Genomic DNA, 17,820 nt, shown 5'->3' on the forward strand with positions numbered 1-17,820 from the left:
TGATATTCAAAAATTCCCTGGTCTTACAAGGAATCCAGCAATGTCAATTATATTATCTAACTTTAATCTGAGGTATTATTTAATACAAAATGTTAAAATTTATTTTTTTTCACCCACTTTCTTGAAGAGGGTTGGACTGACCTCAAGGAAGGAGGCAATGGGTAATTTTGATTGACAGATAGTCGTGAAGAATATTTTTTTTTTATTAACTGAAGATATTTGTTTTAGCTCATAAAATTCATACAAATTACCGGCAGAATATAATTTACATTGCTGAATTCTTACAATTTGGTGATCATTTTGAATATAAACATCATATATTTTGCATTAGACATACAAATTTTAGATAAAATGTTTAATCTGAGTAAATATATCTTTTGTGAAAATAAATGACATTTATATTCAAATATTCCTTGGTCTTCAAGGAATCCAGCAATGTCAATTATATTATCCTAACTTTAGTTTGAGGTATTATTTATTACTATACCTGGTTTTCCAAAATTTCAGAGGAAGAGCCAGCAGTGTAAGAGAAGAGGGAGAGGAGTCGGGTCCATTATTTGAATGGACATTAACTATGGCACTGTATTTCTATTTCTCTTAAGTATTAATTGTGTGCATGTACCATCAAAAATTAAGATGTTATTTTTACTACAACATAGTTATGTGCGTCAAAAGTGGAGTTTGGGGATCGGCCTGGACTCCATTTCAATTAATCCCATATGTTATGTTATTCACTTTGGACGCTTTCATGTTCTCCTCGGGTTACATTAATCTCATATGAGGGTTAACTGTACACGAATTTTTCAATTCTACTAAAATATTTTATGGGCCAATCACATGTGGCGCAGCCAGCCTCCACCTAACACCACCACCGCCTTGCGCTAACTCCATAATTAAAGACGATGAAGGCCTGCTTCAGCGCTGGAAAGAGCACTCCCATTCACTGCTCAACCGAAAGACCGATGTGGATGTCCTGACTACCCAGCAGGTCCCTCAGCATCCAAAGCTGACCCACCATGGCTGTCCTCCATCCCTGAATGAGGTAGCTACTGCCATCAAACAGATGAAAAATAACATACAGTAGGCTCTCATATTTGGACACCTATTTAAACTGTAAAAAACTCGTGAAATTCAAATCGTCCAAATTTAAATACTGTACGACTTCCTATGGAGAAAATTAATTTGAGTCTGGTACTTTCGATGTTTGGCTAAATTTTGCCTTATTTACCCTACTATTTGGCGAATTACTACCTGTAATAAAGCAACATCCTAATAAACCAACGAAAATAACACAGATAAAGTTAAATAAAAACTAAACACAACACAGAAAAAGGTTTTATGTTCTACAGCTTCAGCTGGTGGGTAGAATTTTTGTTTTAAATTCAGAAACATTAATTAAAATATATATGAACAGTAAATAAATGTTGCTTTCATTTTCTTATGTACAAGATAATGACGATAAGTTACATAGTGCGACTTCATACACGATCTCACTATTTTTCTTTACCATTAATGGTTAGCTACTTTTATTGATCCATTTATTAACATTCAATAACATTACTTAAAATAACCATACTGTATTAATATTTTACATTAATTTTACTACAGCTACAAGCAGGGTCTATTTTCTCGTTTTTTATGAAGAACCTATCAGTCACTGGTTTTGTAAACATTAATCGAAAACAATGCCGTCTTCGTTCTCCCTTAACTCTAGAATTGATATTGTTCACCATGGTCGCCAAACCTGTCAAATTGAAGCCGCAAAATTCGAAATTGTGTAGGTTTATTTTTTGTGTGTCCCAATAAAAAACGTCAAAAAAAAATATGAAATTTGAGAACCTACTGCCTCAGGGTCTGGTGGAATCCAGTCAGTGTATAAAGCAGGAGGACCTTTACCAGCCGTCTCCACTCTCTCCTGAGGAATATATGAAAAGGAGGAAATCCCCAAGCTCTTAAAGATGCCCCATAGTCAATATTTATAAGAAACCAAGGAGACTGGTCAGACTGTGGCACTGCCACTGGATCTAGCTGTCCGTAGCTAGCAAGATTATTGCCCAGTCCTCCTAAACAGATTCTTCCATATGGAAAACTTCCTCCCAGAAACTCAAAGTGGCTTTAGACCATCACGGCACCACTGACATGATCTTTGCTGCCTGCCAGATAAGGAAAAAGTAGAAAACGCCGGACCTGTACATGGCTTTCATCGACCTAACCAATTCTGGTCAACAGGAGCCCTCCGGATATCTCAGCAGTTTTGGTACCACCAAAATTCATCGCCATTGTGAGGCAACTCCATGATGGCATGAATGGCAGGCCTGCACGTTGGCACCCAGTCTGAGTTCTTCCCCATCCAAGCGGGGTAAAACGCATGTGTACTGGCACCAACTCTTTTCCATTTTCTTGGCTGCCTTCCTTACTGCATGCAGTACCAATTTAGCCAGCGGGTGGACATCGAGAATCGAATGAAGGTCTTTTTCAACATAAACAACCTAGTATGTCGGCAGCTTCCATTACTGTATGCAGGATGACCCTCACTCTTGTTGCTCACACTGAAAGCAACCTTCAGGAAACCTGAATACCTACTCAAATGCAAGCACACCTCGGCCTTGAGGTGAATGCTAAGTCAGATTCTTTGTTCCCTAGTTCAGCCACACATCCACCATCCATCCAGCTTAATAGTACTACCTCTAATATACCCCACTTTCAGTATCTCGGCTCCTTCCTGTCCGATGAAAGATTCACAGAGGTCTCAAGCCTTTGGCAGACTCTATAGCTTGTCTTCAGCTGTAGGGAGCTAAATTATCTACAAAGGACCGTTATATCAAGCAGTGGTCCTCCCCAACCTGCTATATGGCAGTGAGACATGAGTTACATACAGGAGGCACCTCAAGGCACATGAAAACTTTCACCAACATAGTCTACTTTCCATCCACCGAGTTCGCTGGGAAGACAAGGAAACAAATGCCATTCTGCTGACACCAACTGTAGGAGCATCAAGGCTACCATTATCCATGAACAATCTGCGTTCGACATTATGTGACCCACATGGCTGACAGTGAGATCGTCGCAGTTACTTATACAGTCACCCAATTTACAGTAAACGTTATGCTGGCAACTGAAAAGGTATAAGGATAGTCTTAAGACAAACCTGAAAAGTGCCAAATCGACCCCCCACCTGAGACGATTATCCACACCGTATTGCTCTGGAGAGCACACAAGTCAATACTTTGAGTTAGCCCGACTGCATACCGAAAGGTAGCCAACGCCAGAAAGACTTCCTCCTGACTAGATGTAGCCCTCCACATATAATCCATTCTTGTCCCAGACGCCCTTTAATCAACAAAACTCACCAACGTCAGTAACATAACATTGTATCATAGCTGGATGATTGTCATACTCGATTATGAGTGACAGCAAAGTAGAAGCAGTAGTACAGGCGAGGTGGATACCAGCGAAGTAAAAAAGATTCGACGGTCCATTACGGCAGAACAGCAGCACGGCCAAAGTGATAAGTTGCAGCAACTGTTGCTGCAAGTACCAGAGAATTTGAAGAAAAAGTAGCTATAGCGGCGAGGTGGGCGCCTCGAACTGGTTTACTATGTTACCGATAAGGGCAAATGGTTTCAGTCTCAATAAACAAGAATTTACAGATGCCAATGCTTTAAGGTACAATAAGCCAGTACAAGGTTTGCCCCACCCCCCAAATGTGCTCTTCCTGACGTCGATCACGCCATGGTGCAGAGAGGGGGGCTTCATATGCATGGCATATAGTAAGGGATCTCACAGCAAATGTGTTGAAGGAAATCTGCCGTGATGTCAGGTAGAACCGACTCCTCCTTCCATTGGGCGGTGAGATCTTCCAACAGTGAGATCTTCAAAAGGACTTCAAACACATCCAAGAAGCCGTGTTGGCGTCAGTGCTCGAGATTCAAGGCGGGGGACAATGAGCCTCTTCGAAATCAGGATTTTTTATCCCATGGCGCAATATCACCGGAATCAGCTCTCGGCTGCACAGAGGAACGAATGACAAGATAAGGGCATATGGGAGATAATTCAGAACGTTGATCAAGGCAGATTCACTTCTCTAGTGTTTACAACCTCTGGTGGAGGAACAAGTGCAAGATGCTTCTACACCAGATCATGGAGGTGCTATCCGAACAGCAGCAGGGCCAGTTGTTGTTACAGCTTGGATGAGATGTCGACTGTCCTTCTCTCTCCTTAGGTCTGCTTTGCTCTGCCTCAGGGGAACAAGAGCATCGGCCCCAAAGCCAACAACAGTTGCAGATATTGACTACAAGGCAACAGTCACTGAATGCAGCATAGATCTGCGACTCAACTAACTCAACACAGCTAGGATAGCTACTTATGTAGTAGGATATTTAATTTAAAGGTAATAAAATAGTACCACTACTTTACCAGGTACTGTACCACTACTACTACAAGGTACTGTACCATTACTACTACTAGGTACTGTGTTACTACTACCAGGTACTATATTACTACTACCAGGTACATTGTACTTACTACTGTGCTACTACCAGGTACTGTTAACTACTACTACCAGGTACTGTGCCACTACTACTACCAGGTACTGTGCCACTACTACCAGAACATTGTACCACTACTACTACCAGGTACTGTGACCACTACTACTACCAGGTACTGCCATTACTACTACCAGGTGCACTGCTGCATTACTACTACCAGTGCTGTGCCATTACTACTACCAGGTGCACTGCCCTACTCTACTGGGTGCTGTGCCTACTACCAGGTGCTGTGCCATTACTACTACCAGGTACTGTGCCATTACTACTACCGGTGCTGTGCCATTACTACTACCAGTGCTGTACCACTACTACTACCGGGTGCTGTGCCATTACTACTACCAGGTGCTGACCTTAACTACTACCGGGTGCTGTGCATTACTACTACTGGTGCTGTGCCATTACTACCGGGTGCTGTGCCATTACACTACTACCAGGTGCTGCCATTACTACCAGGTGCTGTGCCATTACTACTACCGGTGCTGTTGCCATTACTACCGGGTGCGCACTTCCTACTACGGTGCTGTGCCTACTACTACCGGGTGCTGTTCCATTACTACTACCAGGTGCTGTGCCATTCTACTACCAGGTGCTGTGCCATTACTACTACCGGGTACAGCACCTTGCCTGCCATTGTACTACCAGGTGCAGCACCATTACTACCGGGTGCACCATTACTACCGGGTACAGCACCATTACTACGGGTACAGCACCAGTTACTACGGGTACAGCACCATTACTACCGGGTACAGCACCATTACTACCGGGTGCAGCACCATTACTACCGGGTGCCAGCTTTTACTACCAGGTACAACACCGTTACTACCGGGTACAGCACCATTACTACCGGGTACAGCACCATTACTACCGGGTACAGCACCATTACTACCGGGTACAGCACCATTACTACCGGGTACAGCACGTTACTACCGGGTACAGCACCATTACTACCGGGTGCACATTACTGTACAGCACCATTACTACCGGGTACAGCACCGTTACTACCAGGTACAACACCGTTACTACCAGGTACAGCACCTTACTACCGGGTACCTTTACGGTGCAGCACCATTACTACCAGGTACAGCACCTTACTACCAGGTCACCCATTACTACCAGGTACAGCACCATTACTACCAGGTACAGCACCATTACTACCAGGTACAGCACCGTTACTACCAGGTCACCGGTACAGCACCATTACTACCAGGTACAGCACCAAACACCTAAGTTAAAACAGTGCTCAACTCACCTCTCATCCTCATCACCATCAGATCATCAAACAGGTTGGATGGTAACTTTCATTATCTTCTTCTCCATCCTCACCATCAGCAAACTCTAAGAGACATTGAAGTCACCTCCCATACCTGCACGAATATTGTTTGTGTATCTTTATTGCTTTAATATAGACTAACAACAACTGACTTAATTGTCAAGTCTTAAATAAAACAACAAATTGTAACAAATAATTACACAAAAATAAATAAATAAATAAAAAAAATAAAAATTGGGGAAACAATGACTCATATTTATGTGATACTATATTAAAATTCAAGCATCTACAACAATATATAACAATATAGTAATGGATAACAAGTGACTGGTGTAAGAGGGAAGCACTTCACCTATAAGTCTTACCCAATAGGTCGTCATCTTCCATGCTGGTGAGATCCCCAGGAGCAAGATCCTCCAGGTCGTCTCCTTGACACGTCGTTGTCTGAGACGGTGTTGGCTGCGGTGTTGGGGTCTGTTGTGGTGGATGTTGTTGCTGTTTTTGCTGTTGTTCTTCCTCTAGCTGCTCCAATTCTCGAGTCACTGCCTCGGGAAGTTCGGACTCTGACTGCTGTTGTTGTTGTTGCTGCTGCTGTTGTTGCTGCTGCTGCTGCTGCTGTTGCTGCTGCTGCTGTGGTGGCTGGGTTGATTGAGGGTGAGCTAATGGCGGATGTGGTTGCTGAGGATGCGGCTGTTGTGGATGTGTTTGCTGTGGATGTGGTATTTGTGGATGAGGCTGCTGAGGGAGAGGCTGTGGTGGATGATTTTGTTGTGGATGAGACTGCTGTGGATTTGGTGGCTGAGATAAAGTTGAAGGATGATGTTGTTGAGGATGAGAAGCTGAAGGGTGTGTCAGTGGCTGTGGATGATGGGTGGGAGACACGACAGGAACTCGGACAGCATTACCGGGAGGTAAATGGGGAGAACCCAAACCTTGGCTCACCATAACAGTTGCTGGAGGACCTCTGACCACATTAGTTACACCCGGACGTATTCCAGGACCAGCAGCACTGATGTACTGCTGGGGTGCCGCTGCTGCACAAGGTGGTTAAAGGGATCTAAGGGTTACGACCACCAACAATAGCTTGTCGCTGAGGTTGCTGTTGTTGCATACTTCGTTGGTGGAGCATTATTCTAACCCTTGGATCTATTTGACCAACTTGGGGTGAGACAGGATGTGTCATCATGCTTGGCTGACCTGGAGCCATACTGGGCCTCATACGGGTAGCTTGACCCTGTACAATTGGTGGCAGAGGTGGACGAAATTCGCCAGAAAGTCCCGTCGGAGACGTCATGGGTTGTGGTATTCCTGTTTGATGAACTCCGCCACTGTCACTCCAGGGCCTCTGGAGTAACTCTCGAAGGTGCTGCTGCCGTGTGGGGTCTCCCGGGATGCTACCTGGAGGTGGTCCGGGTGTTGGAGGCTGCCCGTAACGTCATCGTGGGGGCCGAGGTGGGTGAGCCTGAACATATGGGGATCCGTTGGTTGAGAAAATGAATCTGCTGGTGTACTGCATGGTGTGAAGGGATCAGAGGGGAGGGGCCTTGGAGGAGCAGGCTGAGGGGCATAGGGGTCTAATGGTCTAGGAGTGGGCGGCGGCATCACGTCAGGTCACTTACGACAGGTCGCGGTGTTGCTGGTGCTATACTATAAGGATCTGTGGAATGGGGTCTTGGAGAGGGTGGCACTCGTGAGTAGGGGTCACTCGTGGGTGAAGGTAAAGGTGATGTTTGGGGTGTTGGAGTTAGTGGTGGATGTGTATATGAATCTGATGGCTTGTTGGGGTGAGGAGTTCCTGGAGGCAAGACATAAGGGTCATTCAAGCTCTGTGGATGGCTTAAAGGCCCTCTCAGCATGCCATGAGGGACGCCTTGTCTCATGGGTGAACCTGGTGGCATCTGAGGACGTTGCGTGATCATCATGGGTCGCGGGGGTGTCAGTGACGGCAAAGGAGGGCGAGGAGAGGCATGTGGGGTGTTGACAGGACTAGGATCCGTGTTGGCTCCGTCGTGCACGCTCCCCGGGGTGCCCGCTGAGCTGGGTGTGGAAAGACTTCCATACTTTCACTGCTCTTCAATGCCCTCTGTTGCTCCTAAATAAATAGCAATAAAAAATTAGTAACTGCACCTAGTCAATTTGGGGGGCATATTACACATCATTCTATAAACTCTTATTAAAATATAACCCAATATCTAGGAATGATCTATAATAATATTTACATACACATACATAGAGAACAACATATATGGTAATAAGTATGCAAAAAAATCCTTACTACTGTAGTGCTAAACTTCAACAATATTAATCACACAGAGGCAGTGGACCAGGTACAGTTTTTTCAAACCATCTCCCCATCTCTCCCTGTACATATGACACCCATAGTGGGCTACCTGAAACCTGAGGCTACTTTATACACTAATAACAGTTTCCATTAGTCGAGGGTATATGTGTAATCCTGAACTGGTTATTGTACAGTTTGTACTTGACACCTTGATTTTTTCGTGGGCACAACCCCAGAACAATAAGCAACAGTGTTATACTGTATAGTACAGTACAGTACAGTACAGTACAGTACAGTACAGTACAGTACTGTGCAGTCAACACTCACTTTATGCGGTCCCACTTTACGCGGTACCCTGCCGAAACCGGCATGCTCACTTTCACGGTGTGTGTACCCTTTTACGCGGAGAGCAGCGTGAGCAGGGTGCGCACAAGGTAACCCAGTCATCAAAACATTGCCGAGTTCTTCACCCGCCACCCACCACAGCCAGCCCAAGTCAGTGATAGTGATAATGATAGTGAGGATATGGACTTATATGGAATTTGAAGGGTTTGACAAAGAGGCCTGCAAGCCTCTGTGGTGGATAGTGGTACAATGATACAAGTGACACAGGTGAGGGCCAATAATCTGCCCTCTGCCTCGGAACCAACCCCCATCCCGTGTGCCCAGCCATCTTTTCTCTGACGTAAGTGTTAAAAAACCCTAATATTATTGATATTTCTCTTAATTATTAATTGTGTGTGCATACCATCATAAAATTAAGAAGTTATTTTTACTACAATGTAGGTATGTGTCTGAAAAAGTGGAGTTTGGGGTCGGCCGGTCTCTATTTCAATTAATCCCATATGTTATGTTGTTCACTTTACGCGTTTCTCACTTTCTGGCGGGCCCGTGGGTTCAATTGACCGCTTAAAGTGAGGGTTCACTGTACTGTATAGTATAGTATAGTACGGTACAGTACAGTATAGTATGGTACAGTACAGTATACTATGGTACAATACAGTACAGTACAGTACAGTACAGTACAGTACAGCACAGCACAGCACAGTACAGTACAGCACAGCACAGCACAGTATAGTATGGTACAGTACAGTATAGTACAGTACAGTTTAGTATAGTACGGTACAGTACAGTACAGTATAAGTCACGGTACAATTACAGTACAGTATAGTATGGTACAGTACAGTATGGTATGGTATGGTACAGTACAGTACAGTACAGTACAGTACAGTACAGTACAGTACAGTACAGTACAGTATAGTATGGTACAGTACAGTATTACAATACAGTACAGTACTTGACGGTACAGCACAGTACAGTGCGATTACAGTCATTAGTATAAAGGTACTGATGCGATTTGGCATAGTACAGTACAGTACAGTACAACGTACAGTAGAGTACAATAGAGTACAGTACAGTATAGTACGGTACAGTATAATACAGTACAGTAGAGTACAATAGAGTACAGTACAGTATAATGCGATTACAGTATATCTGGTACAGTACAGTACAGTATAGTACAGTACAGCACAGTACAGTAGAGTACCGTACAGTATAGTACAGGACAGTAGAGTAGAGTACAGTACAATATCTGGTAGTACAGTATAGTATAGTACAGTACAGTACAGTACAGTACAGTACAGTCCAGTATAGTAAGGTACAGCATAGTACGGTATGGTACGGTACAGTACAGTACATTACAGTACAGTATAGTAAGGTACAGTATAGTAAGGTACAGTATAGTACAGTGCAGTGCAGTGCAGTACAGTACAGTGTAGTATAGTACAGTAAAATGGAAAATCCGGGGATGAGGGATTTTTCCCGGCTTTGAGTGTCGTCTCGTTGCCGAAGTGTTCTGCACCAATTGTTCCAGATAACGGAGATATCACTTACACCACCACGGCTTATATCTCACCCACACCACCCTGGCTTATATCTCACCCACACCACCCTGGCTTATTTCTCCCCCTAAGTGTAACTGCTGACTAAAAAAGCCCTCCCCCCTCCAAGGTTCAATAGCTGAAACACACTTACAGTAACTCCCCCCCTCTTGTGTTCATAGGAAAATCCAGATCACAAATAATCAGGCTAATGGAAAACTTGGGAAAACAAAGGTCGCCATAACATAATTTGCAAGAGTAAAAATAAAAAATAAAATAAATAGATAAAAAAAAACCAGTAAAATACAAACAAGATCATTTATGGTGGAAATTTCAGTTACAGTAGAGGTTCAATGCATAAGCTCCAGCCCAAATTGTCTCAAAACAAGACCTTCATGTGAATACTGCATGTCTCTCTTTTGTGGATGAGAAAATGAACGTACACTCACTTTCCCTCCCTCATTTCAGAGAGACCAGATCTACCGATGTGATGACAAAAATAAATATGCACCTTTGAATCACTAACTTTATATTAATCACTGTACACCACTGGTTGATTTTTTCAAGTCACTTTTCTCCATCAAGACTTTTACAGACACACCTTTCTCCTGGACTGCTAGCTTGTCCTTCACGCTAGACTCCCGTCTGGTCTTCTACCGACTTCCTTTTAAACTTATCTCACATTAGGACGCCGTGGTAATTATTCCACAGTCACAAATAGTCCACAGGAGTTAAGAGATGCACACATGAAGGCTGTAGCAGTGCGACCGGTTTGTAAATAAAGTGGCTGGGGCTGGCCTTCGTGTGCGCCAGATGGGAATCCGGATTGCTATCTGGATTTTTCTAGGTTAATCCAGACTTTTACCGGATTAAATAAACCCCCTCTGGAAATCGTTTTTATCGAATACACTTGATATGGACTGGATTTCCCCCCAATAAGTCCAGATTAAAAGAGTAGAGTTGTGGAAAAAAGTATTCAGCAGAGGTGGTGTATGGGAAGGCAGGGATGTAGGTGGAGACTTGGCAGCGTTTCGGGGTGGCGGTGAAAAGTCTCCTCGGATAATAAACTTTTTAAGTTGTTTTGGTGTATTAAGTTATTTAGCACATTAATAGTGTAAGCTGGAACTGTTTCATAATTAAATAAAAAAAAATTAATTGGTGGTATGAAAAGAAAATAGCAGATTTTGTGACAAGTCTCCACCTACCCTATTCTCTCGCCCTTTCAAATTCTTTTTGTGCACAAATGTCCAGGCGTCAATTAGGGTTATTCCACTACAATAAGAAATTTTTGAAATTATAAACTTTCATTCTAGCTACTAAAGTAAACATGATTTAAAAATATATTCCAGTTTAAAGAATATTTACTGTATTAGGGTTTCTGAACTCTTTAAAGCCTTTTCCTGTTCAAACACAAGACGCACGCAGGCAGGCAGGCAGGCAGGCAGGCAGGCAGGCAGGCAGGCAGGCAGGCAGGCAGGCAGGCAGGCAGGCACACACACACACATCTCATAACGCAATCTGTGAGGGAGTTACTACACTACGTGTCTGCTGTTCAACACCGCAGCTCACATGATCTACGTGTGTAAACATTAATCTGTTCCTTTACCTTTCTCTAATGAAGTCTTTTGTTAAACAATGTATGTAATAAGTCATTTATGTCCAATGTATATTTTCAGCCTTCGGGCTGCAGAACTTTTGCAATAAACCGTTTATTATTAAAAAGAAAAACACATGCCTTGCGATAGCACACACACACACACACACACACACACACACACACACACACACAGTAGGGTGGGATATATCGCGAGATAGGGTCCAACGATGTTAAGCTGTACAGTGTCCCTCGGTTAACGAGCACAATTCATTCCAGCAGGTTGCTCATTAACCGAAAACTTCGTAAACGAAACCATTGTTTCAATGGGTTTTGAGTAGTGGTTCCAGCTCACGAAAATTGCCTAAAATCAACAAAAAGGTAGTAATCAGTCAACCCTCACTTTCTGGCGGTCCACATTCAGCGTTTCCACGTTTCGCTGCGATTGCCCTGCCAGAACCCAGGATGCTCACATTCGCGGTGGATGTACCCTTTACCGGTGAAGTATAATTTTTTAATTTAGCTCATAAAATTCATACAAATTATCCGACCAGAATATAATTTACATTGCTGGAATTCTTACAATTTGATGATCATTTTGAATATAAACATCATAGATTTTGCATTAGACATACAAATTTTAGATATAATGTTTACTCTTGAGTAAATATGTTATCTTTTGTGCAAAATATATGATATTTATATTAAAAATATTCCTAGTCTTACAAGGAATCCAGCAATGTCAATTATATTATCCTAACTTTAGTCTGATTTATTATTTATTACTAAAAAGGTAAACAGTCTGGTATTCCCACACATTTATCTAGTAGGGACGTTGGTGGGGGTGGGGGGAGGAGGGAGGGAGGACCGACGACCCGACCATCTGTTACCGTGTGAAGAATATTTTTTTTATTAACTGAAGATATTTGTTTTAGCTCATAAAATTCATACAAATTACCCGGCCAGAATATAATTTACATTGCTGGAATTCTTACAATTTGGTGATCATTTTGAATATAAACATCATATATTTTGCATTAGACATAAAATTTTTAGATAAAATGTTTAATCTGAGTAAGTATGTTATCTTTTGTGAAAAATATATGACATTTATATTCAAAATATTCCTGGTCTTACAAGGAATCCAGCAATGTCAATTATATTATCTAACTTTAGTTTGAGGTATTATTTATTACTATACCTGGGTTTCCCCAAAATTTCTCAGAGAGGAGAAGAGCGGCAGTGTAGTGTGAGAGGGAGGGAGTCGTGTCCATTATTTGAATGGACATTAACTGGCGACTGTATTTCTCTATTTCTCTTAAGTATTAATTGTGTGCATGTACCATCATAAAATTAAGATGTTATTTTTACTACAACATAGTTATGTGTCGTCAAAAAGTGGAGTTTGGGGATTGGCCTGGACTCCATTTCAATTAATCCCATATGTTATGTTATTCACTTTCTGGCGTTTCTCGCTTTCCGCGGTACCCTCCGGGTTACATTAACCGCGTAAAGTGAGGGTTAACTGTACACTTACTTTGAGGTGTGTATGTAGAAGGCTCCTGGATGATGATGATGATGATGGGAATTAGAATCGGGGTGGAGAAGGGAGAAGAGAAGGCATTGGGGTGGAAGAGAAGTCACCCCATGGCGCCATTTCACCCATAAAATTTTAGTTCTCTTGGTGTAATTCAAGATTATTTTCTTTAAATCAACATTGCACTGCATTATATATTGTCAATATGCAAAATAAATTTCAAAATGACCAATAATTTGCTTGGAAACACAGAAAAAAGGCATTTAGTTGAAAAGTGTCTCAAGCAAGATGTTACCTCCACCGAAAAGACACAGAGACTGACGCCTGTATGGTGTGTTGAGAGGCTGGATGGCGCGCAAAAAACTAGTTTCCTATACTTCAATTATGTTCAATAATTAATTGTTAAAATGACTTAAAAAAATTAATATAAAAATTTTAAAATTATTGAATAGTACAAACTTCTTGATATTTACTAAAATAGTAAGGAATTTAAGCCCTAGAACCGATTACTGTATTGGCGGACTAATACTACAGCTGGTGGACCGCCACATGCAAGCGAAAACATGTGGAGGGGCGCTCGTTATAAACTTGTTAATCGAGGGATTGCTCGTTAACCAAAGTTAAGAATCTCATGGAAGGTAATTCGTTAACCGAAATCTCGTTAACCGAGGGATCACTGTATACTAAATCGCGATATGTAATTACTGTACATGTAATCAATGGGGAAAATAGGGTTAGGTTCTGGAGGCCAATAATAGTGACTAAACTTGACTTAACGAGTTAATTTTCTTACTAACTAAAGCACCAATGAACACTAGACTCGGGAACAACAGACTGTTTCAATATCAATATCAAGGAACACCATACTAAGGAACACCAGACTAAGGAACACCAGACAAAGCAACAACAGACTAAGGAACACCAGACTAAGGAACACCAGACTTGGCAGCAGACGCTACACTGTCACCCTCACTTGACAATCCCACACCTACATACACGAACACCAAAATTATAAGTTACAGTATTAAATCTTTTCCATTAAAGCTTTCCATTATCCTCACTTCACTTTTCATGTCACTAGCAACCCATTTACACTCACCTTAGAAGTTGTAATCTGCAGCAGAGTCGGCTGCTTTCTCGTCACTCACTCAGAAAGACTGAGCGGGCGAGCGTGAATGCTTGAGTGAGCAGCCATGTTGGCGCCTCTGGTAAGCAAATAACGCATTTGTTTGCCATGGCGGTACATTTGAAATATTTCCTGCCCGATTTACCTTGCGAAATAAAAAAATTATTGCTATACGTATATAGGAAAATGTCGATAATTTTGGTAGCAGCGACATACAAAAATCGTCATATAAAGTCGCGATATATCCCGACCCTACTGTATGTTCCACGAGGTGTGAAGAGATCTTTAGTGTACGGTAGTTGTAAAACTCTGATACTCGTTTACGCTTGGTTCATCTGTGCTATATTCCCCCAAAAGGATGGTCCTGTGTTTGTTGCCCCCGTCAAACCTAATCTCCACCCAATTCTTTGTTACCGACCATCTCCTTCTTGAGAACAGACCCCATACTGTTTGTCTGAGTGTAGGCTGCCACATGGATTGGCCATATCCCCACAGTATTGTGACCATTAACAAACTAGAGATGATGAAAAGTGATTATGAATGGTCACTGAACTGGCCCTTTGAATTGCTCAACAGCTAGATGGAAAAAAAAAAGACTTAAGTTTAGACTGGTCTGGTGTTGAGCGAAGATGACAATAAGCGCATCATCTGAAGTACAGTTGGGTCTTCATTTACGCGGTCAATTGAACCCGCGGAGTAATGCGTAAAACGAGAAACGCGTAAATGAAATAACAGAACATAAGGGATGAATTGAAATAGAGACTGGACCCCCAAACTCCACTTTTTCTGACACAATACCGACACAATACCTACGTTGTAGTAAAAATAATATTTTAATTTTATGATGGTATGCACACACAATTAATATTTCAGAAAAATACAGTTGCTGGTTAATGTCCATTCAAATAATGGACTCAACTCTCCCCCCCCCCCTTCCCACGCTCGCTGGCTCCTCCCTCTCTGAGAAATGTTTGGGTGAAAACAGAAGGCTTACATTTTTAGTAATAAATAATACCTCAGACTAAAGTTAGGATAATATAATTGACATTGCTGGATTCCTTGCAAGACCAGGAATATTTTGAGTATAAACGTCATATATTTTGCACAAAAGATAAAATTTTTGCTCTTTCTAATCAAAATTCTTACATTAGATCTAAAATTTGTATGTCTAATGCAAATTCCATGATGTTTATATTTAAAATAATCACAATCTCATAAGAATTCCAGCAATGAAAATTATATTCTGGCCAGGTAATTTGTATGAATTTTATGAGCTAAAACAAATATCTTCAATTAATAAACAAATTATACTTCACCCGCGTAAATTACCAAATTTACCGCGTAATTAAAGCATTTCATTCTGGCAAGGCACCGCGTAAATGACCAAACTCGTAATTTGTATGAATTTTATGAGCTAAAACAAATATCTTCAATTAATAAACAAATTATACTTCACCCGCGTAAATTACCAAATTTACCGCGTAATTAAAGCATTTCATTCTGGCAAGGCACCGCGTAAATGACCAAACTCGTAAACAAAAACCGTGTAAATCCAGACTTAACTGTACATAAATTCTTAAAGCTAGGTTATTTTAGTTTACAAACAGATGAGTCACCTTACTAAATTACAAACACCATTACTGACTTGCATCATCAGGTTTCAGAGATATTCACCGGAAGAACTTTAGACAGTTGAAGGCATGTCAAGAAGCAGAAAAAAACCACACAGGACCCAAATCAAGAGACTTTACCCTGACTTTAAAAGATATACTGTACATGTTCTGTACTACATTTGGTGACACTTTACAAAACTTATGTATACCTTAACCCACTTTTTATGGGGTCTACAATGGGGGTACAGGAACCTCAATGGTGAGATAGGAGGTGTAAGAGAGGTGTGGAAAGATACCAGAAAAGGCAAAGACAACAAAATGGATTTACTGTATACTCTCACAACACTTCACATTAATTAAAGGGAGCAATATAACCCGGGTGTTTCATGCTTCTACCAACACCACACCTCTAGACTCTTACTACATTAATTCTATTCATCCGGCCATACACACCCCGACACCTCTATAATTCACCTATATAGTCCATTCATTTCCCCCTTGTTGAGCATTACTGTACTCTACTCCCAAATACAGTCACTGAATTTATCTGCAACACTCAGTTCATAGTAACTTGACACTCACTGGCATCTTTCTCTTCAAGACACAGCAACAGTAAAACATAACTGAAGCAAAAGTCACGCTCCAAGTACTGATCCACCCATGGAGATAATACTGTAGTCACACTCCACTTAGTTTTATTACAAACCCCTCACCCACAACAACATAATTCTCACACATGCCTTGCTTGCTTCCCAACACAAATTCTTGAAGGCCTTTAATAAAGTTTTGCATATATATACAGGTAAACGTCAGTAGATGATGTCTCGTTCGCTGATGTTCCGTGTTAATGATGGTCATGAATTAACACCATCTCGCTATATGTGATCAAAAAAATTTGCTTTAACAATATCCATTGGTTAAAAAAAATGTTTTATTTCGAGTATAAACTATGGGTTGTTTATACTCAAATAAATCACCGTCTTGAAAGGATTCCAGCAATGCAAGTTATATTTTTCTACATCAAGTCAGTCATATTTTATAATGGAACAACATTTAAGCGCATCTCTTCCCTTCACTTGCCAGCCCTACCCGAGCATCACCACACGGCCAAGCCACGCACTATGGCCCTGGGTCTGGTCGATCGTAAACCCACCATCGCGTGGCTCCACCGTTACTGGTCAGCATCGTAGTTATCATCTTTTTTCTTATATAGTGAGAGGACAGCACTAACATTTAGACTGAACTGTGTTGTGGTGACTGTGAAGTGATATTTTGTGTGTTTTTGTGACTGTAGAGAGCATCACCTCTGTTGTTGTGAAAATGATGTGAGCAGTGTTGGTAGCTATCACTGTTTTATGTTATTATCGTTCACTGTTTTTGTGACTGTTAAGTGAGCAGTGTAACTTTGTAAATGTCTGGGAAGGCGAAGGCATCCAAGACAACTGTGTCTCTGAGGTGAAGCTTGACATTGTTAAGCAGCATGAGACTCCCCAAGGCTGTGTGGGATGTCTCCACTCCACCTACATGAGTCCCCTTAGTCTCGAAGGGGACAAGTGATGATGATGATCAGGCTTATTCTTCAGAATGTGATGAGTGTTGTTCAATTGTTTTCTATTGATTTTAAAAGTGTAAGAACTTTCTGTCAGCAATACATGTGTGTTTGGGGACCGGCTGGGGACACTGAACCCCATCGTTTATCGAGGTTTACCTGAGCCATACAAGATGAGCACTTCCTGCATTGAAGACAAACACTTAGTACTTGCTTACCCAGGCAGACAATGACCTTATCCCTAACCATCTGATACTGTATCACATATATGTTCTATGTACAGTAAAGCCTCTGAATACGACGGTTCTACCAACGACGATTCATATTTAAGACCCTGGTTAATTTAGGACCCAAGTCAATTTACGCCATTACTTTCTTCGTATTTAGGACGAAAATAAAAAATATATGTTTTCATACAAATAC

At 41.6% G+C, this 17,820-nt stretch overlaps 2 protein-coding genes across 3 annotated transcripts in view; both read right to left on the minus strand.

The window, feature by feature from the left end:
* Positions 1 to 7,268, minus strand: part of LOC121875638 (activating signal cointegrator 1 complex subunit 2 homolog) — a 29,656-nt gene extending 22,388 nt beyond the window's left edge. The window contains exons 1-2 of one of the 2 annotated variants that reach the window (XM_042380248.1): positions 6,183 to 7,268; positions 5,797 to 5,882 (exon numbers count right to left, since the gene is read on the minus strand). In XM_042380248.1, the coding sequence (XP_042236182.1) occupies positions 5,815 to 5,882; positions 6,183 to 6,762 (648 nt within the window). In that variant the 5' untranslated portion in view covers positions 6,763 to 7,268 and the 3' untranslated portion in view covers positions 5,797 to 5,814. Of the gene's footprint in view, positions 1 to 5,796; positions 5,912 to 6,182 lie in introns of both variants that reach the window. The other variant, XM_042380249.1, reaches the window with a different exon arrangement.
* The window catches only part of LOC121875636 (histone-lysine N-methyltransferase 2C-like), a gene marked incomplete in the record, with an annotated part of 92,316 nt that continues 81,764 nt past the window's right edge, over positions 7,269 to 17,820 (minus strand). The window contains 1 exon segment of the mRNA XM_042380247.1: positions 7,269 to 7,909. Within this exon segment, the coding sequence (XP_042236181.1) occupies positions 7,754 to 7,909 (156 nt within the window).

The sequence above is a fragment of the Homarus americanus genome, unplaced genomic scaffold (genome assembly GCF_018991925.1).
Source record: "Homarus americanus isolate GMGI-L3 unplaced genomic scaffold, GMGI_Hamer_2.0 scaffold22250, whole genome shotgun sequence".
NCBI lineage: Eukaryota > Metazoa > Arthropoda > Malacostraca > Decapoda > Nephropidae > Homarus > Homarus americanus.